The sequence below is a fragment of the Neofelis nebulosa genome, chromosome 9, assembly GCF_028018385.1.
Source record: "Neofelis nebulosa isolate mNeoNeb1 chromosome 9, mNeoNeb1.pri, whole genome shotgun sequence".
Classification (NCBI taxonomy): domain Eukaryota; kingdom Metazoa; phylum Chordata; class Mammalia; order Carnivora; family Felidae; genus Neofelis; species Neofelis nebulosa.
In genome coordinates, this window is record NC_080790.1 from 51,695,282 (window position 1) to 51,719,630 (window position 24,349).

Consider the following 24,349-nt stretch of genomic DNA (forward strand, 5'->3'; position numbering starts at 1 on the left):
GAGATCGTGACCTGAGCCGAAGTCGGACGCTTAACCGACCAAGCCACCCAGGCGCCCCTGGAGCAGAATTCTTGTAGGGGAGAATTATTGCATCAGTTCATTTATTTTTGTTTTGGGGCTCTCCAGGATTCCAAACTGTCATAGCAGCCCATATTGTTAATGGTTTGGCTAATTTCTCTTCATCTCACCAAAGCCTTTCAGCCTCTGACTGTTTCAGTCTTGTATCCATCTGTACCCAGAGTAGCAAATGGCCTCAGGTATGAAAGTGACTGCTACCCTTTGGTCACCTTTCAAAGGCTTGTCATGGTGCGCAATCCAGGTATACATTTATGTATGTGTGCTAATTATACTTTGTGGACATTGAAGGAAAATATAGCTTTTAGATTAGACCTGACTTTTTTGTTGTGATGAAGATAGTGGTGGTCTTTCTTAATCTTCTATATCACATCCGAATGTGGAACTTCTGCTAGATGTTTTTTTTTTTTTTGTAATGTTTATTTATCAGAGAGAAAGAGAGAGAGAGAGAAAGAGAGAGAGAGAGAGAGAGAGAACACAAGTGGGGGAGGGTCAGAGAGAGAGGGAGATACAGAATCTGAAGCATGCTTCAGGCTCTAGCTGTCAGTGCAGAGTCCAATGCAAGGCTTGAACTCACTAACTATGAGATCATGACCTGAGCGGAAGTCAGGTGCTGATCTGACTGAGCCACCCAGGCGCCCCAGTCTTCTTAAACCATAATAGAGATATGTAATAAGTACAGGATATCATGAGAGTGATTAATATCAGGGGCACCAGATTCTTTAGATACCTGTGTTAATAATTTTTATAGCAACGTATACTTATTTGTAGCTCATATTACAATTGACCTGGTATAATTATTAGTTTAATATATGAAAGCAGGAACCATGACTATTTTGTTCATTCACCATTTTGATCTCATTATTCTACCCACATAATGCCCAGCACCTCATATATTTGTGGAGTGAAGTATTTCAGTTCAGTAATAATTTTGGAAAGGTTAGCAGTGGGCCAGAGGGTATTGGTCAATTAAATGTATCCTTACATGGACGTTGTGAAAATATTTTGATGTATCATTCCTTCCCGATTATGTCCTTCAATTCTGTGGTCATATTTAGTTTTGATATTTTTCTGGTTTCCACATAGCCTGATAATATACCTTGCCTATATATTTAAAATTGTAAGATTTTTAATCTGACTATACTAAGCCTCTGATTTTCTTTTCTAGAAAGAGAAATGGATGAGATTAAATTTGTGACCATCATCCACAAGCAATAAATTTACAAAGAACTCACAAATCTCTATTTACAGTTATTTCTTGATGTTTATAAACTAGACTTTCTATAACATTAACCTTATCATTGAAGAAATATTTGTCTTAAAAGTATATCTTTTATAGAAAGCCATCTTGGGTTATACTTTCAGGAGCTCATGGAGGATGTATAGGTCTAGAATTTAGTTTATTGGTTACAGGGCTGTTTTTCTTTTTCAAACTTTGCATATAAATATAGATAGCTATTGAATCATTTTCTTTATGTTTAGTTTCCTTTACTGTATAGAAAATGCCATTATTGGGGTGCCTGGTGGCTCAATTGTTAGAGCATGCAACTCTTGATTTCGGGGTTGTGAGTTTACCTGAAAAAAAAAAAAACCATTACACAATAAGGGTTTAATAATGTTCACTGGATTAAAAATGAGGGAATAAATTCAAAAAAGGAAAATGTCTTTATTCGTCATTTTTGGGATAGTAAGGATTACAAGACATTTATGCATTATTAAACTACCAGCCTAAAACACTTATTTTGGAATCAGAGCTAAACAGACATTCTATGAAAGAAGACAATACAGAAGTAACTTTTCTTAGGGGTCGTCATCAGCAGTTAGCTGTACACAATTAGCGGTAGGAAGCCGACGGAGAGACCAGGTTGGAAAATTATTAATATTAACAATCTGTGAAGGATCTTGGAAGTATGGGAGAAATAATGATTTCAGGATGAGGAATCATGCTGGGTAACTGTTTAGGTGGTCTGAGAGACAGTTTATCATAGTGTTTAAATGCTATGGGCCTTAGCGCTGGATGGCCTTGTTCAAAGCCTTTTTTTGCTGTTTACTTACTGTATGACCTTAAAGAAGTTACTTAACTTCTCTGCGCCTTCATTTCCTCATCTGTAAAGTAGAAATAATAATAAAAGTACTTTGTATCATTGGTGTGAAGTTTAAGTGAATTTTATTTATTTTATATGTTTATTTATTTTTGAGAGAGAGAGAGAGAGAGAGAGAGAGAGAGAGGGAGAGAGAACATGAATGGGGGAGGGGCAGAGAGAGAGAATCTCAAGCAGACTCCATGCTGTCAACACAAAGCCCGATGAGGAGCTCAGTCTCATGAACTGTGAGATCATGACCCGAGCTGAAATCAAGGGTCGGATGCTTAACCGACTGCGCCACCCAGGACCATTAAATGAATTTTAGTATATTAAAGTACTTAGAATAATTTCTGGCACAAAATAAATGTTATTCGCTGCTGCCATTATCATTAACATCATCAGAAGTACCACTGGTGGTGCCTTGTTTGTTTCAAGAGTAATCCTGCTCCCTGGTATGACTCACTCTTGATAATTCTTTTTCAGCTCAACCGAAGTCGATGACATGATTCGTAAATCTACAAACCTGTTGCTAACCAGGACTCTGAGCAACTCTCTGCAGAATGTCATTAAAAGGAAGAATATTGGACTTACTGAGGTAAAGCTGCTCTTAATGGAGGCAGCCAAGGCAATATGTGAACAGATGCCCTAAGCTCTGGGGCCTGTTTGTAAGTTAATTATAACTTTCTATATGGTCCGTCATGTTCTTACTGATGGATTCCTAATGGTGAAAGTGCAAAACAAATCATTTGTTTTTTTCTTTTGTCCTCTTGGAGACATTTATTACATTTTGAAAAGTCACTTTCTCTCTCTCTCTCTCTCTCTCTCTCTCTCTCTCTCTCTCTCTCATTATTTTCAGTACCTAACTGGTTTTCCTTTCTGAGGTTGTTGGGACACATTTGTATTATTTGCCATCAATTATATAAAAACAAAATTGTTGGTTGGAGAATATAGTCAACATCAGGTTCCTATCCAAACGAATGACAGTTCAAATACAACATACAATATGAAACCACATGTGTGTGCGTAAATCATGGATGCCAAGGATATTGGCACTTGTAGTCCTTGGTTTGTGTTAGACTCAGCTTTTGGTTTTGAGATACCTCTTGTATGTGAATGGTGAATTACTCCTTATCAGCATGTGAGTCTGGGGATCTGGGATTGAGGAAATGTGGGAGAAAGGCGATCGTCACATTTCTGTGGAAGCTTACAGAATCTCACAAAGCAAGAAGGGATATTACACACGTGTTGCGAACAGTATCTTGGCAAACTGAAGATTTGGCACGTTGGCGTGGAGTCCTAAAATTTAGAAAGATGTGAAGTTTCCTTTCTCTTGGAAACCCAGGATTGCATGGGAGAGTCGACCTGCCATTTTATGGAAATTATATTGCCAAAAGTGAGAGCTTGGAGGAATTTTTTTTCACAGGGAAAGGGAAAGGCTGTTGGCCATATGTTTTACTTGTAGAGGTGGTGTAGTTTGAAAGTCCGTTGCTCTAGGAAAAATTGACGTTTTCAGATATACACTGTCAGAGATCATGGTGAAATTCAGCAAATGGTTAATGAATCTGACTCATAGGTAAAGACAGCTGGAAGCCAGGTGAACATCTCCTTCTGATTTTGGAGTGCTAGCTTCTTTCCCTGGGTGAAGATTTTAAACTATTATAATGTGGAACTTTGGCAATGTTTGAGTTCCGTGTATAACAAACTTTTTTTATGATTGAAAGTTACATTTGACATTATTTAGGACAGTTCCCTCATTTTGCAGAGCTTCCTTTCTGTGGCTGGGTATAGAGATATTAGGTATTATCTTTATGTCTGAGAATAGGTTAAGTTCTTTTCATCGTCAGGAAGGCTGAGCAAAAGAAAAGTGGAATGAAGTGGAGTGAAAAGTAGGAAGTCCTCCTCCTTCTGTTACAGTGCACTGTTCTCCTTATGTGGATCCCAGGTAGGACAGGAAGTCTGTTATTTAGTTTTTGAACTATCTCTGTATTATAACTTTTGATACAGGTTTTCTTATGCCATCTAACAGTCTCTTAAAACATTTTAAACAGGTAGCTTAGAAGGAAGATGGTGTGATAGAAACAGCTTTGGCCTCAGAAGTCTCTTGAGTTTAGTTGTGACTGCATGCCATTGATTTACTGTGACATCTTAAGAGAAAGACCTAACTTCTCAGTTCTTCAGTTTTCCTGACACCATTGTCCTTTGCAAGGGCCCTGCACATATCAGGTCAGGACAGGAGAAGCAGTAGAAGCTTATCAAAAGAACTATATTTTAGTTCTTGGCACCTTTTCAGTGGATGCTAAATATTATTCCTAAGTCATTGGATCTTTCTAGGTAATAATGTACTTTCAGTATCAATATCCTTGCATATGAATGAAGGAACATCTACACACATTTATTTATTTTGGCTTTTATGGTGGTTTGTACACATACAGACAAATACATACCCAGTGATTTTTATCGCCAATAGAATAATTATATTGCTCACCTTTGGAAAGACATTATATCCTCCTTTACAGGTAACTAGCGTGAGTTCACATCTGCACGCATCATCATACTAGGTAACATTTGTCGAACAGTTTGTATTCTTCATAGTCTATTCACAAATACCATCTCGTTTAGTACAATGACATTTGAAGCTGGCTACGCACGTGTTATTATTCCTATTTTATAGAAAGCGTAATTAAAGTTCAGCGAGATTGCCTGAGGTCATATAGTTAACAAAATGATAGAAATGAGACCTAAGTCTGGGTTGTTTTTTTCCCAAACTTAATTCACTTTTACTATAATGTACTGATTTCCATACTGATTTAATTATTTCATCATAACAAAGGGGCTTTTAGGGGCGCCTGGGTGGCGCAGTCGGTTAAGCGTCCGACTTCAGCCAGGTCACGATCTCGCGGTCCGTGAGTTCGAGCCCCGCGTCAGGCTCTGGGCTGATGGCTCGGAGCCTGGAGCCTGTTTCTGATTCTGTGTCTCCCTCTCTCTCTGCCCCTCCCCCGTTCATGCTCTGTCTCTCTCTGTCCCAAAAATAAATAAAAAATGTTGAAAAAAAAATTTAAAAAAAAAAACAAAAACAAAAACAAAGGGGCTTTTACAAGAAGTCCATAGTACTGTGGAAATTGTTTAGGTAGAGATGATTTTGTGTCAGCGAGCACATATCCATTCAAGCAGTACAAGTATTATAAAACCACAAAACTAACTGAACCCTATTTCAGGTTGTCAGACAGTTCCTTCACGTCTTAAGAGTTCCTGTAAGCTAATGTCTGTCTGCCTGTCTTGTTCGAATTTATGTTGCCGCATTTCTTCTTTTTTCTGTCTATATGCTCTATCCTTTTATCTTTTCCTCTCCGTACACTGGTTTTCTTGCTTTTGTCCTTGCTTCTTGGCTTCCCCACATTGACTCAGCTCGACATTACCTTTTAGTTCTCGCTTACTGTAGCTTGAATGCTTCGCACTCTCAGACCTTACATGACTGTCCCTGTTCAGTCAGCAGGTCTAGCTGGTTTCCTCAGGTTGCTTCTTCCAGGTCTGTGGGAAGAAAGTCAGCAGAGCAGTGGTTAAGAGTGTGCGTCCTTAAGCAGACTGCCTGGGTTCCAATTCTGCCTAGGTTCTCTTCCCTTAATAAATGTGTTCTTGGGAGCGTGTAGTTCATAGGGTTGTTGTGGGGATTGAATGAACATAGGAAGCACTTAGAACAGTACCCAGTATGTAGTAAATACTCCATGTATGTTACCTGGTGTTGTTGAAAAAGAGGTCTGGGTAGGTAAACAGTTGACTGTCAAGTTTAGTACAGGGTGAAGTTTTTTCAACCAAGAAAAGTTAGAAGATTACAACAAATGTCCTGTTAAGATAAATAGCTTGCTTGTTGACTTTATAATATTTATTGCATACCTACTGTGTTTAGCAGGCACTGATCTAAGCTGTTTGGATAAATAAGTGAACAACAACAAGAATAACAACAACAGAGATCCTTGCCTACATTCTAGTGGCAGAAAACGTGATAAATAACAGCAAAATAAATAGTAAATCCTCTAGTATGATAGAAGGAAGTGAATTTGATGAAGACAACGGAAGGAACCCATGTTAAGGAAATCAGGAGTCTAGTGGAGGTTCAAAGTTGGTCTTATTAAAAAGAGTAGCATCTTCTCAACATTGCTCCTCATCAGGGAAATACAAATCAAAACCACACTCAGATATCACCTCACGCCAGTCAGAGTGGCCAAAATGAACAAATCAGGAGACTATAGGTGCTGGAGAGGATGTGGAGAAACGGGAACCCTCTTGCACTGTTGGTGGGAATGTAAACTGGTGCAGCCGCCCTGGAAAACAGTGTGGAGGTTCCTCAAAAAATTAAAAATAGATCTATCCTATGGCCCAGCAATAGCACTGCTAGGAATTTACCCAAGGGATACAGGAGTACTGATGCATAGGGGCACTTGTACCCCAATGTTTATAGCAGCACTCTCAACAATAGCCAAATTATGGAAAGAGCCTAAATGTCCATCAACTGATGAATGGATAAAAAAATTGTGGTTTATATACACAATGGAGTACTACATGGCAATAATGCAATATGGCCCTTTGTAGCAACGTGGATGGAACTGGAGAGTGTGATGCTAAGTGAAATAAGCCATACAGAGAAAGACAGATACCATATGGTTTCACTCTTATGTGGATCCTGAGAAACGTAACAGAAACCCATGGGGGAGGGGAAGGAAAAAAAAAAAAAGAGGTTAGAGTGGGAGAGAGCCAAAGCATAAGAGACTCTTCAAAACTGAGAACAAACTGAAGGTTGATGGGGGGGTGGGAGGGAGGGGAGGGCAGGTGATGGGCATTGAAGAGGGCATCTTTTGGGATGAGCAGTGGGTGTTGTATGGAAACCAATTTGACAATAAATTTCATATATTAAAAAAAAAAAGAGTAGCATCTTGATGTTGAGTTATTGTTTTAAGGGCAAAGAGCATTTCTTGGCAGAGGTTAGAGCAAAGGTCTAAAGATATTTAAGTTCCTGGTTAGTTCAGGGAACAATAAGGAAGCTAGGAAGGCTAGAGTGGAGTGAGAAAGGGGAAGAAGAGAAGCCGGAGATCAGATTACAAAAGTGCTAGGGGGTTGTGGTAGGGCCACTGTAAAGTGTTTGGTTTTTATTTTGAGTGCAGAGGGAAGTCATCATTGCAGGAATTTGATTAGTGGTACTATGTGCCATATTTCAAAGGAATCACACTGTTGCATTGGGTATCCCCAATACTGCAGGGTGTAAACAGGGAGACTGGTTAAGAAGCTAGGACAGTAATGCAGCGAGATTTGATGGCCACATGGGTGGTAGCCATGGAGGTAGTAACAGGTGACCAGATTCGGAGTTTAGAGTCAGCGTGCTTTCCTGATGATTGGATCTGAAGGGAGAGAGAAAACAAGGAAGGAGTTGAAGATAACTCCATGATGTTTTGATTTGAGCAGATAGAAGGTTGTATATACCATGCACTATGATGGCAAAAACTTTAGGTAGAGCTGGTGTTGGGATAGAGGATATTGGGAATTTGGTTTTGGAGAAATTTAATATGTAGTGTTTATTACATATACAGCTTGTGATATTGAATAAGCGGTTGTATATATGAGTTTGGCATTTGAAAAAGAGGTTTGACCTGGAGATGAAAAATTGGGAGAATATAGATAATGTTTATAACCACTTGATTGGATAATATTACTAAAGGAATTTGTAAAGATGGAGAAGAGAAGATGAAGGACTGAACCCTTGGGCACTCCATTATTAAGGAGTCAGGAGAAAGAGAAACTGACAGAGGAGATTGAGGAGTCACTAGAGAATTAGAGGGAAAACAAAACAAAACAAGAACAGTAACAGGAGTATGGTGTCTTGGAAGCCAAATGAAAAAAGTGTATCAAGAAGGAGGGAGTGGTCAGTTATGACAAATACTGATAATAGATCAGGGTAGATGAAAATTAAGAATTACTATGGGACTTAGCAACTTGGAGTATGTCGGTGACCTCAATAAGATAACTTTTAATAGAATGATGATAGAAGGCTCCTGATGGAGCAGGTTGAAAAGAGAATGGGTCCTGTGCAGAAGAGTTTCAAATAATGTATATAGATATTACCCCTTCGAGAAGGTGAGACTTAGCTCCCACCCCTTGCATGTAGGTTGTACTTATGACTTCATGTAAAAAGTAGGGTATGGAAGGAGGGAAAACGTTACTTTACAGTGAAGGAACCTGGCAGATACTACCTCAGTCAGGTGATCAAGGTTAAAATCATCATTGATAAGTGATATTGATAGCATGTACCTTTGATAGGATGTGATGAGAAGGCACCTGTGATCTTTCTTCCAAAACCCATGACCCCAGTCTAACTGTGAAAAAAAGATTAAACAAACCCAAACTGAAGGACATTCTACAAAATACCTGACCAGTACGTCTCAAAACTTGTAGGGTCATCAAAAACAAGTCTTAAGAAACTGTCACAGACCAGAAGAAGCTAAGGAGATATGACAGCTAAATGTAATGTGGTATCTTAGACGAGATCCTGAAAAAGATAAAACATTAGGGAGAAACTAGTGAAATCTGAATAAAGCGTGTTGCTCGGTTAACAGTAATATACCAATGTTGGTTGCTTAGTTGTGGCATATATACCATAGTAATGGAAGATGTTAGCAATAGGAAGAACTGGGTGTGGCACACTTGGGAACTTTTTGAAGCTATTTTGTAAATATAAAACCATTTTAAAATAAGGTGTTGACTTGAATTACACAATTTAATGTATGAGAAGAGTGAGAATGACAAGAGTGACTTTGGAGACAGCAAGGAGAAGACAACTCTTTCAGGGAATTTTATTAGAAAGGTAAGCCAATGAGGTGGTAATTGGCAGGGGAAGTGAATTAAGCAAAAGGTTTTTTTTTTAATGTTTCTTTATTTTTGAGACAGAAAGAGAGAGCACGAGTGGGCGAAGGGCAGAGAGAGAGGGAGACACAGAATCGAAAGCAGGCTCCAGGCTCCAAGCTCTCAGCACAGACCCCGATGCAGGGCTTGAACCCACAAACTGTGAGATCATGACCTGAGCTGGAGTCGGACGCTTAACTGACTGAGCCACCCAGGCGCCCCTTGTTTCGTTTTTTAACAGGAGATGTAGTAGCCTGTTATTTCTGATGAGAATGTTGCGATGGAAAGCAGAAAGTTGACGATGTAGGAGAAAGGGGGAATCTTTGGAGTAATGCCCTCAAGTAGGAGAGAGGATGTAGACTGCAATGCACAAACAGAGGGATTGGCTTTAGATGGTGTAAAGTTCATCTCTGGTAACAGATGAGACTCAGTGTATGTGGACGCAGATGGTGGTGGCTGGGCATATTTTGTGGTGGAATACTCCAGACGCTCTGTTTTCTCAGTGAAAGATAGATCTTCAGCTGAAAGTAGAGATCCAGAGCAAATGTTGGGGTTGAAGCAGAGAGAAAGTACATCTGGGGGTATGGAAAAGAGATTGGTTGGTGCTGGATAATGTGGTTATTTTGTAGCATTAAGTGCCCACTCTGGCCAATGGATAGGAATTAAAGTGAGACTAGTCAGAATGGTTGTAGATTTTCTTAAGCCGTATTTAACGGGAGATATGTTAAGTAAGTCCATATCAATAATAGCTTTCACGAATTTGGTATGTATTACATTCAGTACTTTATCATTTATATAATATTTATATGTGATAATTTGTAATATATTGATTATTTCCTTAGTATGACATTGATGCTATTATCTCAGTTTTAAGATGATGAGAGATCTTAACTTTGCCTAAGGCCACACAACCAGTAAGTAGTTTGGAAACAAGATTTAAGACAAGTTTTGAAATACAAAATTTTCTTTTAAAAATAAGATTTGAAATAACGTTTAAAATAAGATTTCCTTTGTTCTGAACCTTTACTCTTGCACTACATTAATTTAAAAACATCGGTACCATGGAGAGGAAGGAAATAAACCACCAGTTAATATTAATCTCAGAATATCAGAGAATTAGTTACGTTTGAAAGAAAATTTTGAGGTGAATCAAAACACATCTTACTTCTTCATGAAGAATGAGTTGATAGAAAGGTTTAATGTATGAATTGGATTAAATTGTATTTATTATAGATAATAGAAATAATATAACTTCACTTTATCTAAGTCTCCACTCAGATGTCATTTCCTTAAGGAGCCCTTCCTCGACCACCGATCTGAGCCCTACCATCAGTGTGCTTATCACTACTTGATATTATGCTGTATGTTTATATGAGTTTGTGGTTACTCGAGTCTCCACAAGGCCAGGGGCCTTGTCTGTCGTGTGTGTAATTGTGTACCGCTGTATTCTCATTCCTTGGCACAGAGGAGTTCTTAAATGATGAAGAGAAGAAAGAAAAAAGAAAGATAGGTAGGTGGGTTCCTATGGTTAAGTTAAAGAAATTAAGATTTCCTATTGGTGATACCACATTGAATATTTATATATATATTTATTTATATTATATATTATATAATATATAATATATAATATATATTATTTATTATTTATTATATATATTTATATTGTATTATATATTATATACATAATATATTATATATTATATACATATAATATAATATATTATATATTATATATATTATATATAAATATATAATATATAAATATATTATATATAAATATATATTTATATATATTTATAATAGTGCCCCAGGAGACCCAAATAAATGACCAATGCTTTGCATTCCACCTTTTATTTATTTATTTATTTATTTATTTACTTTTTTAACATTTATTTATTATTGAGAGAGAGAGAGAGACAGAGCATGAGCATGGGCATGGGAGGGGCAGAGAGGTGGAGACACAGAACTGGAAGCAGGATCCAAGCTCTGAGCTGTCAGCAGAGAGCCCGACATGTGGCTCGAACTCCCAAACCGCGAGATTATGACCTGAGCCGAAGTCCGACGCTTAACCGACTGAGCCACCCAGGCGCCCCTCCACCTTTCTTTTTAATATCGTTTAAATTGATGACCATGTGGCTCTATCCTGTTGTATATCTCCCACATATCACTGTTTGCCATCGCCTGTTGTTAACAGCACTGATATCACTGATATCACTTATTTTGTAAGTAAGTCTTGTCAAATATAAGCTTTGTACTAGATTTTGAATTTGGAACCACTAGCTCCAAGTACTTCAGTATTTTAGGTATTTGCTTTGGAGATGGTAAAAAATTGGTAGTCGAACCAGCTTTTTTTATCTTTGCTGGGTGAAATGGAGAAAAAAATCCTTGAAATCTTAGGTCGAGTTTATGTTTGCGAATGAGAACCAAGGCCGCTATTTAGTTCTTCATCTTCTTGCCAGTCCAACAGTTGAGAAGCACTGGCAGTGTGGAGGGTGGGGTGACTTCTCATTTTCTTGCTTTGGGTCAGTCCTTGTGGAGCTTCAGTGTCCTGAATTCTCTGCTTTGGGAAACAGAGGATGTGAGAAGGTAACAGGTGACTTCCACAGTCTGCTCTGTGCTTTCCTCATCATTGTCTCTGCTACGGCAATGAGAGACAGAAATATTTTCTGCTTCTTAATGGTTTTTAACCTAAGTGACTCATGTCATTCATGTGTGAGAGGTGGTTGTTTGCTTTATAGTGTTTTCTTTCTTTTTTTCCCAGGCAATCCTCAGAGAACTCTGCTTTATATAAGCTATAACCAATACTTCATCTATTGCTAATACCATGTCCTTGAAACAATATTAAGGACAGTTTGGATTGCTACAGTGATATATTTATGGAAGAGAGTGGGAAGTGGGGGTTAAAAATATCAAAGGAGCTCAAACTCTGATGGAAGTTGATATCTGAAATTGCTTCATTTCATCCTTAAGTTCAGAATTACCCCTAAAGTATCTGGCTTTACATTTGTAAATGCCCTTGTAAAGATCTTGGTTAGCTGTCATTCAGAAGTAGAGATCATTTAGGCCTCATGAACAGACAATATTCCTTTTGAAAATGACATGGTATCTAATGTAATCGTAGAGTGTTTTAATAGTCTATTCTGTGCTAGGCAATGAAACATTTCAAAAGTGACTGACAGCCAGTTGATGTAATTCATGGTGATCTTTTGTGTTGACAGATCTTTAAAAAGTCAAGGGAAATTACTACTGTACCCAGTGAAGCCGCCTCCTTTTTTTTTTTTTAACTGCCAATATCCTGCAAAACAGGACAATTTTCTCTTTGACTGCCACTATTTTTTATTTCGATAACATGACATGATTCCTCCTTATTATTAGGATTTCTTTTGATAGATGGAATATGTTCCCTCTAGGTAATGCCGACTTTAAAATAGAAATTCTTCAGTTCTCCAAATTAGCTCTCTTACTTTCTAACTTATACATCAAGACAACCTTGCCAGTAGCCACCCTCCCACTCAGGAAGAAGAGTGATTTAATTTAGACAATTAAAAATTTTTAAATGATTTTAGCCTTTCTTTGAGGGAGAAACGTGTTGAAAGGAAGAGGGTGATGAACTGCTTATTTTGGTAGGTTTTCTTTCCTAGAGCACTCTACGCTTAAAAGTCTAATGTTTTTGGTAATTTTGTAGGAGATCATATCTGTGTCCAAGACTCAGAGTCTCCAAATTCAAACTGTAGAATGAAGGGAAGGGTGATGAATATGAACTTGTCTGATAGGCTGTGGGGAATAATACAGAGATCGAGTCCCAATGTTGCCCTAGCATTTCATTTGTTTGGAATTGCATCTCTGGGTCTCTGCCCTTTGTCTTCATGTTTCAAAAGTAGATATTTCCCTCACATGTTCCAGCTGATCCTTGGGGAATAGATCCTTGAGTACCTTTTTCCTTAGTCCAATCCATTACAAAAGCATTGTCATTATGATTTGACATGGATTCTTTGAGAATGAACTGTGCTTTAGCCCTGTGCTGGTTGCTGTTGGGGAGATAAGAGTGTACTTTCTGATTATAATCCTATTAATATTTTTGTGTCATATTCCACAGTATAATACAATGGCTTCTACTGAGGTGTCATTCAACTTTTAAACATTGTTTTGAAGTACCATTTGATTGTAAAATGTATGTTACCCCCCCACCTTCATCTTCAGTTTTGATTTCCCTTTGTGTCATCTACCCATTCTGCCCCGGCTCACTCTCTCACTGGACTAAAAGGTACACCTAAGTCCATCCGTAACCTTATACACCCAAACTTCCCCTACCTTCCACAGCCCTGCCGCCACACACAGCCTTGCGGAAACAAAAAGTTAAACATGTAGAAAAGAGAGACAAAAAAAGATTCTATTCCATTTTCTTTTCAAATTTCTTTTAGACTGCGAAATGTCAATACTTTTCATAGTTAGCATAAGTAATAGGTACCTCTCCTTGTTTCAGTTTAAACTTATTTTTTACAAGAGTGGAATCAAAGCATTTCGAGGTCTAGTTGGTGACAGACCCAGAAACTATTATTTTAGCCTAATGTATGGTAAATGTGCACCTCCCCCCGCCCAGGACTGCCATCTTATGCTTATGCTAAAAGGCAACATCAGAAGTCATTTCGATGAGTCCATAATTTGAAGGTAGAGGACTTGGAGTTGAGTCCTAATTCCATTTAGGTTATGTGAGCTGGAGAAAATCATTTCATTCTGTTTCTGTTTAGTAAAATAGAAGCAATAATTATGCCCACTTAACTTACTTTTCCAGGTCGCTGGGAATACAGTGTAAGAAAATGAATTGTGAAGTAACTTTACAAACTTTAATTCTATACAGACAGTAAGAGTCATTCTTTCTCATCCTCCTCTCAAAGTTATTTATAAATGACTTTTTATCTTACCAATACTGTCGTTCTTAAGGATCTCTCCTGTTAGAAAAGGAAAATAGTATTAACAAAAGGATACTTAATCCTCAAAGTAACTATGTGAGTTAGAAATTATTTTTGGCAGTTTACAGATAAAAAAGCAGCCATTAGAGAAGTTAAAAAACTTTCTCCAGATTATTAATTTGAAAGAAGTTAATCCACTTATTTCTCTGACTGTAATGTCCATGTTATTTCTTCTAGAAACTAATGTAGTTTGTTAATAATACTGCAGTCTATTCCAACATCTCTGTGTTCATTATGATTCATTTTGAAACTTCTTGCCATTTCAGTTATTCTTGTTCTTTCAGTGGGAGTTCATTTATTTAATTCATTTAGCAGTCATTTATTGCCAGACACTGTGCTAAACACTAGCAGTTTTTGTTCTTAGTCTAATCTCTTAAACAGAAGATATACATTTAAAATAGAATGACAAGTGCTTTTATAGTAGGGGAAATACAAGCTGCTTTGGGAAGTCAAGGAAGGCTTCATAGAGGAAGTACAACCTAAGACCATGCTCTTACAAGCCCTTTGTAGAATATAGATGGCCGCTGCCATTATGACTTTTGTTTTTCTTCTATCAGTAGATTCCTATTGAGTATTCGTTGTGGGGTGAATAGTCAAATGACTCTTACATGTGCTTGTTATTTTCTAGCTTGTCCAGATTATTATCAATACGACACACTTGGAGAAGTCCTGTAAGTACTTGGAAGAATTCATTACCAACATCACTAATGTGCTTCCAGAGACAGTCCACACCACCAAGCTCTATGGCACCACAACTTTTAAGGTGAGAAGGCTCTATATCTATAGTACGGTAAAACTGCCTCCGAGATACAGAGTCTGGACCATTCTACCCAAGATGGCTTTGTTTCTCCCAGGATGCCTAGTAACATGATTCATAATATGGTTTTGAGAATAAGTACTTATAATTTCCTTAGAAAAACAAATACCAATGCTAATTTCTGGATTTTTCGACTTAAAAATGTCTACATCTCTGTCCACTAAATCTTCCTTGTATTTTGTACTTGAAAATGACTGTTTCCTCAGTTGGCCCTCGTCTTAATCAAGAATTCTTAAGGATGGTCTAGCTAATAGTGGTTGTGACTAAAATCAACATCAATTAATTTTATTTTAATAAGCTGTCCTTGCTTCTTTGTGTTCTGTGTCCAGATTTTTTTCACTTTTTTAGTGAGGAATTTCTGCCCCTTACTATTGTAGTTAACAATTTTATAATCATTTCACAAGGCCACAGCACTAGCTTTGATCCTGAGTTTGATCAAATGAGAAGAATGACACTCTTGTAGAGCACAAAATAGATTGATGGAGAATTTCTGGAGAGTGAATGACTTAATTTAAAACGGCCTTAAGAAATTCCTTTATATTGCCTTGTGACCTTTAAATAAATATTAAGCAGAAAAAGTAGTCTAACATCTTAAACACTACAATGGTAGACTCTGACATAAAAGCCAACCTGTTGTTTTGGGTTTTTGTTATTATTGTTATTATTTGATTATTTTAGTTTGGAATCAAATCTGTTTCATCCTTTTGTGGTTGGTATTAATTAGATACAAAGTTGTAGATGGAAATCATGATATATGTCCACTGGTGTCAACTTTTTCCTATCCTTTTATCCTCTTTCCCTATTTATTGGCACCTTCCCTTGAGAATAGATTTAAGACAAAAAAATCAAATTTGATTCATAACTGCTTATTATATTTTATGAGATGAAATTGTTAGTAAGATCTCTTTTTGTGTTATAAGAAAAGGAATGAGAAAGAACCTGAATAGCCAAAGCAATCTTGAGAAAGAAGAACAAAGCTGGAAGCATCACATGTCCTGATTTTAAATAATATTACAAAGTTTTCGTAATCAAAATAGTATGGTATTAGCATAAACACATATGCGTAGATCAATGGAACAGAACAGACAGGCCAGAAATAAACTCATGTATATATATGGTCAAATAATTTACAACAAAGGTGTAAACACAGGAACACACAGTGAGGAAAGAATAGTCTCTTCAATAAATGGACAGCCACATGCAAAAGAGTGAAACTGGACCCCCATGTTTACACTGTATACAAAAATCAACTCAAACTAAGGATTTGAATGTAAGATCTGAAATTATAAAACTTCTAGAAGAAAACAATGGGTTAGCTTGACACTGGTCTTAGCACTGATTTTTTAAATTTAATACCAAAGCAAAGGCAACAAAAGCAAAAATAAATAAGTGGGACTACATTAATCGAAAAGGCTTCTGAGCAGCAAAGGACAGAACACAAAGGCAAAACACAAAAACACCTGATGGACTGAGAGAAGATACTTCCACATCATATAGCTGATAAGGCATTAAATATCCAAAATATGTAAATTACTCATACACCCCAATAGCAACACCCCAAATAATCCAATTAAAAGGGGGCAGAGGAACTGAATAGACATTTTTCTAAAGAAGATATACAAATGGCTAATATGTACATGAAAAGATTACTGTTGGTGAGATACTACCTCATGCCTGTTAGTATAGCTAGCATCAAAAAGACAAGAGAGAACAAATGCCTGCAAGGAGGTAGAGAAAAGGGAACCCTTGTGTGCTGTAGTCAGGCATGTAAACCAGTATATCCCCAATGGATAAAAGTAAGGAGATTACTCAAGAAATTAAAAATAGAACTACCATGTGATTTGGCAGTCCCACTTCTGAGTATATATCCAAAGAAATAAAAATGACTATCTTGAAGAGATATCTATACCTCCTTGTTTATTGCAGCATTATTCACAACAGTCAAGCTATGCAAACAACCTAAGTGTTTATCATTGGATGAATGAATAGGTAAAGGAAATGTGGTACATATATATGATAGAACATTATTCAACCAAGAAAAATGAGGAAATTCTGCCATCCATCCAACATGGATGGACCTTACGGGCATTATGCTAAATGGAATAAACCAGACAGAGAAGGACAAATGCTGCATGCTATCACTTTTATGTGGAACGCGTAAACCAAACAAACAAGTCAAACTCACAGAAACAGAGAGGAGAAAAGTGGTTGCCAGGGCATGGGGAGGCAGGTAGAAGAAATAGAAATTGGTAAAGGGGTATAAATTTTTAGCTGTAAGATGAAAAAGATTTGAGGATCTAATGTAAAACATGGTAACTATAGTTGATAATACTGTATTGTATAATTGAAATTTTCTAAGAGAATATAGCTTAAGTGTTCTCACCAAAAATAAATAAATAAATATTTAAGATAATGAATGTGTTAATAACTAAATGATGGGAATCCTTTCACAGTATATACACATATTAAATCATCATAATGAACATGTTAAATATAATTTTATTTTCTGAGGCACCTGGGTGGCTCAGTTGGTTAAGCATCTAACTTTGGTCATGATCTCATGGTTCACGAATTCAAGCCCTGTGTCAGGCTGTGTGCTGACAGCCAGAGCATAGAGCCTTCTTCAGATTCTGTGTCTCCCTCGGTCTCTGCCCCTCCCCCGTTCATACTCTTGTCTCTGTCTCTCTCAAAAAACATTTTTTTAAAAAATTTTCAATTATACTCCAGTAAATCTGAAAAAAAAATGAGATGTTCACAAAATATTCTTTATGTATGTACGTGGCCATGGGTCATTCATTTCAAATCACCTAAAAAAAAATTCTGTTATACACTGTCTTATATTGGTATCATTACTTGCAAACTTTCAATAATGTTTCATTATATTAATGTTGAAACTCTTATAGTGAAGAAAAGATTTATCTGATAAAGAGGACCCAAAAATGAGTATGGTAAGAGCTTTAAGAACTTTAGAATCACCTTAAACAGTGTAATAAAAATTATGATTACTGTTAAATATTAGCATTATTAAGGAGGATGGGCAATACTTTCATCAAAAATATTTCCACTTAATTTACTGTGGAAGCCAAGACTTCTTGGGAAAGAAGATGTGGGAGGGACTGTAATTGAATGTTCACCAGAGAAGAGGGAGTTAGGGAGTTAGAGTGTGAGGTTCATTTATACTCGTCTCTCATATGGGGAATATGTAGAATGTACTGCTATTCTTCCCTTAATCCACCTCAATTTTCTTATTTCAAGGGCTTTTCAAATTATGGTCAGAAATCCTCCCAAAGGATGGCTTGTGTAGTTTGTTGTTGTTCCAGCATTAAAATTGCTGAGGGAAAATTAAGGGCAGACAGGAAGCCATAGGAGTTGAGTAGCCAGTTAAATACTTAGTAAAGGAGAAGTTCTGGAGACCACTAAAGGTCATGTTGACAAGTGCTTATTGGAAACACTGATTGCTTAAAACACATTGAAAGTTTATTTTTACCAGGACTGTTTCAGACCAACTAACCCAGAACTCAGTATAAACACAGCAATTATAGCAGCTACATGTTGTGTATTTTCCTAAGCTACTGTTTCCAGAAAACTTTCCCTTGCAGATGGAAACCTTTATGCTGAAAAAGGGGCAAAAATAATCAGAAGGTCTTCAAGGTATTTTCCTGCAGAATTGCCCCTTGTTCCTGCCATGTGTGACATAATTAAGCTGGCATTCTTAGCTTTCCTTGTTCATAAGAATTTCCTTACTCTCTTACAAAATAGAATGAGGCTATTTATTAATTTACCCCACCACAAATATTGTTCGTGTACCTATTATGTGACAATCTGGTATGTTCTTGGGTAGAAAGAAAAATAATACTTAATCCTTGGATTTAGAGTTTGTAATCTACAGGGAGCACAGACACTGTAACTTCTGTAAAGAACTGTGTGAGAACTACCAGAATAATACAATAAATACATTGTCTCTTGTCAATTCTACAAGTTTTTATGAAGCATCTACTACATACCAGGCAATTTACGGGTATAAACATAATCAACAGGTCTCCTGACTTTAGAGAGTTTATATTGTGGTGGGGATGATAATGATAAACAAACAAACAAAAATCTCATTTGATCTCAGTTGATGACAAGAACTAAGAAGAAAAATAAATGACTTGATTGAAATGAGAAATGGAATCCTTTAGATTTCTGATAGATAAATATTGCACTCAGAGGGAACAGTACAATACTAGATATTCAAGCAGGTGTGTTCAAGGAATAACAAGGAATTCAGTCTGGCAGTGATATATCTATCATTAGAGGTAGAGGTGGTAAGAAATGAGATGGTCGGGAGTTAGATGTTTTCTGGCCTTGTGGTAAGTACCTTGGGTTTTATTCTGAAATGAAACGTGAGGCCATTAGAAAGTGGGAGTGGTGGTGATAATCTGATTTATATATTAATGGGTAACACTGGTTGCCATGTGGAAAATAAATGTGTTGTAGGTTAGGAAGAGTGGAAGAAGAAAATTCAATTTGGAAGTCCTTGCAGTGGTCTAAGTAAGAGATAATGGTGTTTTTTTGGACAATAGTGGTAGGGTGAAAGTGGTAAGAAATATTTTTAAAGGTTGAGATGGCAAGTTTTACTGCTAGACTAGGGTATGGGGTTATAAGAGAGAGTGGAGTCCGGATAATTCCAAGATTTTTGAATGAAGCAAACTGTATGAATAGTGGTCGTATTCACTGAGATGGGGAACAGTGAAGAATAACAGGCCAGGGGAGCGGCAGTAGAATCAAGACTTCCATTTTTGACACATTAAGCTTCAGATATCTAGTAGTCATCTGCCTAGAGATATTAAATTGACAGGGCAAAGTCAGAGCTGGGCATAAAAATTCAGAATCCTTCTGTATAAAGATAGTATTTAATGCTGTGGGGCTGGCTTTCTTCTGGGAATTGAATATAGATAGAGAAAAGGTGAGAGGATTGGGCTTCAAGGGAAATTAATACTTACAGGTCTAGAAGAATAGGATGAGGATACTTATCTTAGGTTTGAGACCTTCAAGGAAGACTTCCTAGAAAGGGCACAAGATGGAATGGGTCTTGGGACCAGCAGGAGGTATCCAGATGGACAAAAGATGAGGAGGGAATAAGGGACATTTTTAGGAGAGGGAACTTCATGTACAAAGATGAAAGAATAAATAAAATCAGACATGTTCAGTGTAGAGTAAGCACTGAGATAGAGATAGAGATAGAGACTGAGATAGAGAAGTAGTTAAATGCCAACTTGTGAAGCACTTTGTTTTGTATTGATACATCATCTGGATTTTATCTTACTGAGGTCTTTGAGACACTTCAAGCAAGGATATGTTGCACTTTGAAAATAATCATTTTACCTTGCCTAATTAAAAAGAAGGATGGATGGATTGAAAGGAGGTGGGAGGAAGGAAGGGAAGGAGAAAAGAAAGAAGGAAGGAAGGAATAAATAAATCACAATTACTTGAAATTCACAATCAGAGGAAATTAAATACCTAGAATATTTTGTGTAACTGTGCTAATAAATTTGGGGATCTATAGGAAAACATAGAATAAAAAGTGATTCAAGGTAATAACTATGAAAGAAGTGAAAAAGTTATTAAAGACTTCTTAAATTTGGGCAAGATCCATATGATTTTGTCTGTGAATTCATTTGGGTCTTCATGAAACAGATAATTTCTATATAATTTAAACTATTCCAGATTGGTAGAGAAAAAAAGGGAAACTATCTCAATTCATTTTCACAAAGTCACCATAATAATGATTCAAAAACCAGAGAGGGGCACCTGGGTGGCTCAGTCAGTTAAGTGTCCAACTTCAACTCAGGTCATGATCTCACAGTCCGTGAGTTTGAGCCCTACGTCCGGCTCTGTGCTGACAGCTCAGAGCCTGGAGCCCGCTTCCGATTCTGTGTCTCCCCCGCTCTCTGCCCCTCCCCTGTTCATGCTCTGTCTCTCTCTGTCTCAAAAATAAATAAAAACATTTAAAAAAAATAAAATCTTAAAAAAACAAAAACAAAACCCAGAGAAACCCCAAAAATAATCTGAACAATTGAATTTCAATTTTGATGTAAAAATCATAAATAATCATCTCTAGACTATCAAATATCATCTAGGACATAGAAAGTAGAAATAAAAGTAACATTAAGAATCCAAGAATGATTAGTATTAGAAAATTGTTTAAAATTATCCACTTCTTTAATAGATCAAATGAGAAAAAAATACGTAAGTATTTAAAAGATACTGAAAAGGTATTTTATATAAGTCATTATCTCTTCCTGCTTACATGTCCTAGTAAACCCATCTATCAGCAATTGACAAATCCAGGGGCCAGAAATTGATAGCTTGAGGAGGAGAATATCCAAATATAGTCTAACAGAATGGTACTGTCAATCAACTGGATTAAATTGACAATTGTAGAATAGTTCATCCAACAGCAGTAGAATACACATACTTCTCAAACTCATAAGAGTATTCACCAAAACAGACCATGTTCTGGCTGGTAAACACATCTTAGCAAATTTTAAAGAACAGAGATCATACAAAACTTGCTCTCAGGCCACATAGAATTCATCTATGGAAATAAGTTAATAGAAAGATAGCTTAAAAATCCCCAAATATTTGCAGATTAACCAGCAAACTTCAAAATAATACATGGGTCAAAGAAAGAGTCTCATGAGAAATTAAAAAGTAGTTCAAACGAAATGAAAATAAAATACACCTTTTCAAAATTTGTGCCATCTAAGCAGAGCTTAGAAGGAAATTTATAGTATTAAATTGTATGTGTTAGAAAATAAGAAATTTCTTAAAATAAATAATCTAAGCTTCTATCTTAAGCTAGAAAAAGAACAGCAAATTAAATCCAAAGTAATCAGAAGAAGAGAATAAAAATTAGAGCAGAAATGAATGGTTTTGATGTAGAAAATCAAAAGAGAAAAATCAACGAAACCAAAGGCTGGTTCTTAGAAAGATCAATAAAATTATAAACTTTGAGCCAGGCTAACCAAGACCAAAAGAGGGAACACTCAAATTGTTAATATCATAAATGAAAAAGGGTTAATTGCTGGAGGGATGGAGTGGGGGGATGGGCTCAATGGGTGATGGGCCTTAAGGAGCGCATTTGTTGGAATGAGCACTGGGTGTTATATGTAAGTGATGAATCAGTAAATTCTACTCCTGAAACCAATACTACACTGTATGTTAACTAACTTGAATTTAAGTTAAAAAAAAAAAAAATGAAAGAGGGATTATCACTACTGATTCCATGGACATTAAAAAAATAATAGAGGAATATTATGAACAACTCTGTACCCACAGTTTGATAACCTACTTGAAATGGATCAATTCTTTGAAAGACATAGTTTACCAAAACTCAAACAAGGAGAAATAGATCACCTGAATAACTTTATATTTATTGAAGAAATTGAATCAGTAATTAATAGCCTTCTAAAACAGGGACAGATTTGGTGTGAGCTCTAGGAATTGGTGAAATCACCCAGTGAAATTGAGAGGATTAGAGACCAGAAAAGTAAAAAATAAAACCAGGAGAAAACCATTCATGAAAGCCAAAGGAGAACAGAGTTCTAGAAGAGAATGTTTGACAGAGCAAGTAAGGTCAGACTGAAAAATGAGTATTGCATGTTGTGGGATGGAGGTCTTGGGTTACCGTGGACCAATCCATGTTGATGGATTGTTAGCATTGGAATCCTGATTGCTCTAATGCAAGTACATCCTTTTGTCCTGAAAATATTTTTCTTGGAACATTAGTCCCATATACTTCTTAGAGCCTTTTATATGCTAGTGTACATCATGAGTCTCTTAAACATGGTTTCTCAAACTTATTTGATCTAGGAGCTCTTCTGCTGTTGTGTTAGCATTTTTCAGATCTGTCGTTCCTTAGAACACATTTCAAGAAACATTGGCGTATACCAATCTTTGAAGGAGCCTGATGACAAAGACACCAGAGAGGTAGGGTAGTAGCTACTGGGAATTTTTATAGCATGAAGCTGAAACTTATAATAAGCAATGTGAGGAGACTAGGAGATCTAGAGAGGTTGGTATTACAGGAAAGGAGGTTCTTGGAGTCCTAAAAGAGATGAATGGGAATAAGACCTGAGAGTGAGTATAGTTTTGAAGAAACGTAAGAAAGTAAAAAAAGGACGCAGATAGTTGAGGGAAGTAAAGACAGATTCTCTATCTGGTGACGCAAAACAATAGCTTGTCTTGCAGACACAGAATGAAGAGACTCTACTATACTTTTGAAAAGGAAAAATTAATGGAGACTGGGATAGTCTTGATATTCCCAATTCCATTACTTAGTGGATATAAGTATGAGATGTCTCCAAGTAGAAATTTCTGATTATACTGGAAGTCTGAATGAGTTTTAAAATTCCATATTTCACAGGATGCCAGACATGCAGCTGAAGAAGAAATTTATACCAATTTAAACCAGAAGATTGACCAGTTTCTACAGCTGGCTGACTATGACTGGATGACTGGAGATTTGGGCAACAAAGCTAGTGATTACCTAGTAGACCTCATTGCCTTTCTACGAAGCACTTTTGCTGTATTCACACACCTTCCTGTAAGTGACAATTGCTCTTACTTTGCTCATCATATAGAAGAAAATTTTCTTAAAATCTATCTTGGTGAAAGATGTCTGTTTCTGTTTTAACTAGCCAGGAGGCTCTTCAGGATATAAAAACTCACACTATAATTATTGCCCCTTGATGAGATTTAGAGATCTCTTCCATCATTTTCTCACTGAGTCTTGCAGTTTTTTTTATTTTGTTGAAAATGGTCCCTAATATCATGTGTATTTCTGTTCCTCCTAACTTCACCTGAAGTAATTAGTGCAAACACATAGTGAATGCTATGGTAGGAATAGAAGAAAAACTTAGGAGTTAGAATTTCAGGCATGTATCTTTAATCCTAGAATATCCACTTAATTTTTTTTTTTATAACCTTAAATATCTGGTGAAATTCTCCATCTTTTAATCTAATTTATCTATCATTTCTCTATTTTATTTAGCATATTAATTAGTAATTTTAAAGTTATTTTTTATGTTTATTAATGGTAATATGTAGTTTATCTACATATGGGTAGAATTATTTTTGATCCTTTTTTTGGTTCTCGGTCATATGGTCCTGACTTTTTCTGTTAATATTTGGTTGATGTTAGACATTGCATTTATTTAAAACATGTAGAGGTTCCAGGTGAGGATATTTCCCACTAAAATCGGTTTATCCCTTTTTTTACTAAGTAGGTAGTATGGGCAGGTGGGTTATGGTTTGAGCCTCATCACCTACTCCCTTCTTGGGCAGATCTGGGTCAAGCTTGGATTGTAGATGCAGCATGCCTTTCGTTTGCCCCTGTTATTAGTATGTGGTTCTTTAGAGCTTTTAATGAGAGCCTGACACATCACTGTCTCTTCAGGACCAAGAGGACTATGGATATTTCCATTTTTCAGAGGAACCTTATCTCTTTCAGCCTCTTGCCTTTTTTAATT

General features: G+C 36.6%; 1 protein-coding gene across 7 annotated transcripts in view; it reads left to right on the forward strand.

Moving 5' to 3' along the window:
* The window catches only part of EXOC6B (exocyst complex component 6B), a 626,910-nt gene that overhangs the window by 350,513 nt on the left and 252,048 nt on the right, over positions 1-24,349 (forward strand). For all 7 annotated transcript variants that reach the window (XM_058683716.1, XM_058683713.1, XM_058683714.1 and 4 more), the window contains 3 exons: positions 2,643-2,754; positions 14,646-14,780; positions 23,245-23,424. In XM_058683716.1, the coding sequence (XP_058539699.1) occupies positions 2,643-2,754; positions 14,646-14,780; positions 23,245-23,424 (427 nt within the window). The remainder of the gene's footprint in view (positions 1-2,642; positions 2,755-14,645; positions 14,781-23,244; positions 23,425-24,349) is intronic.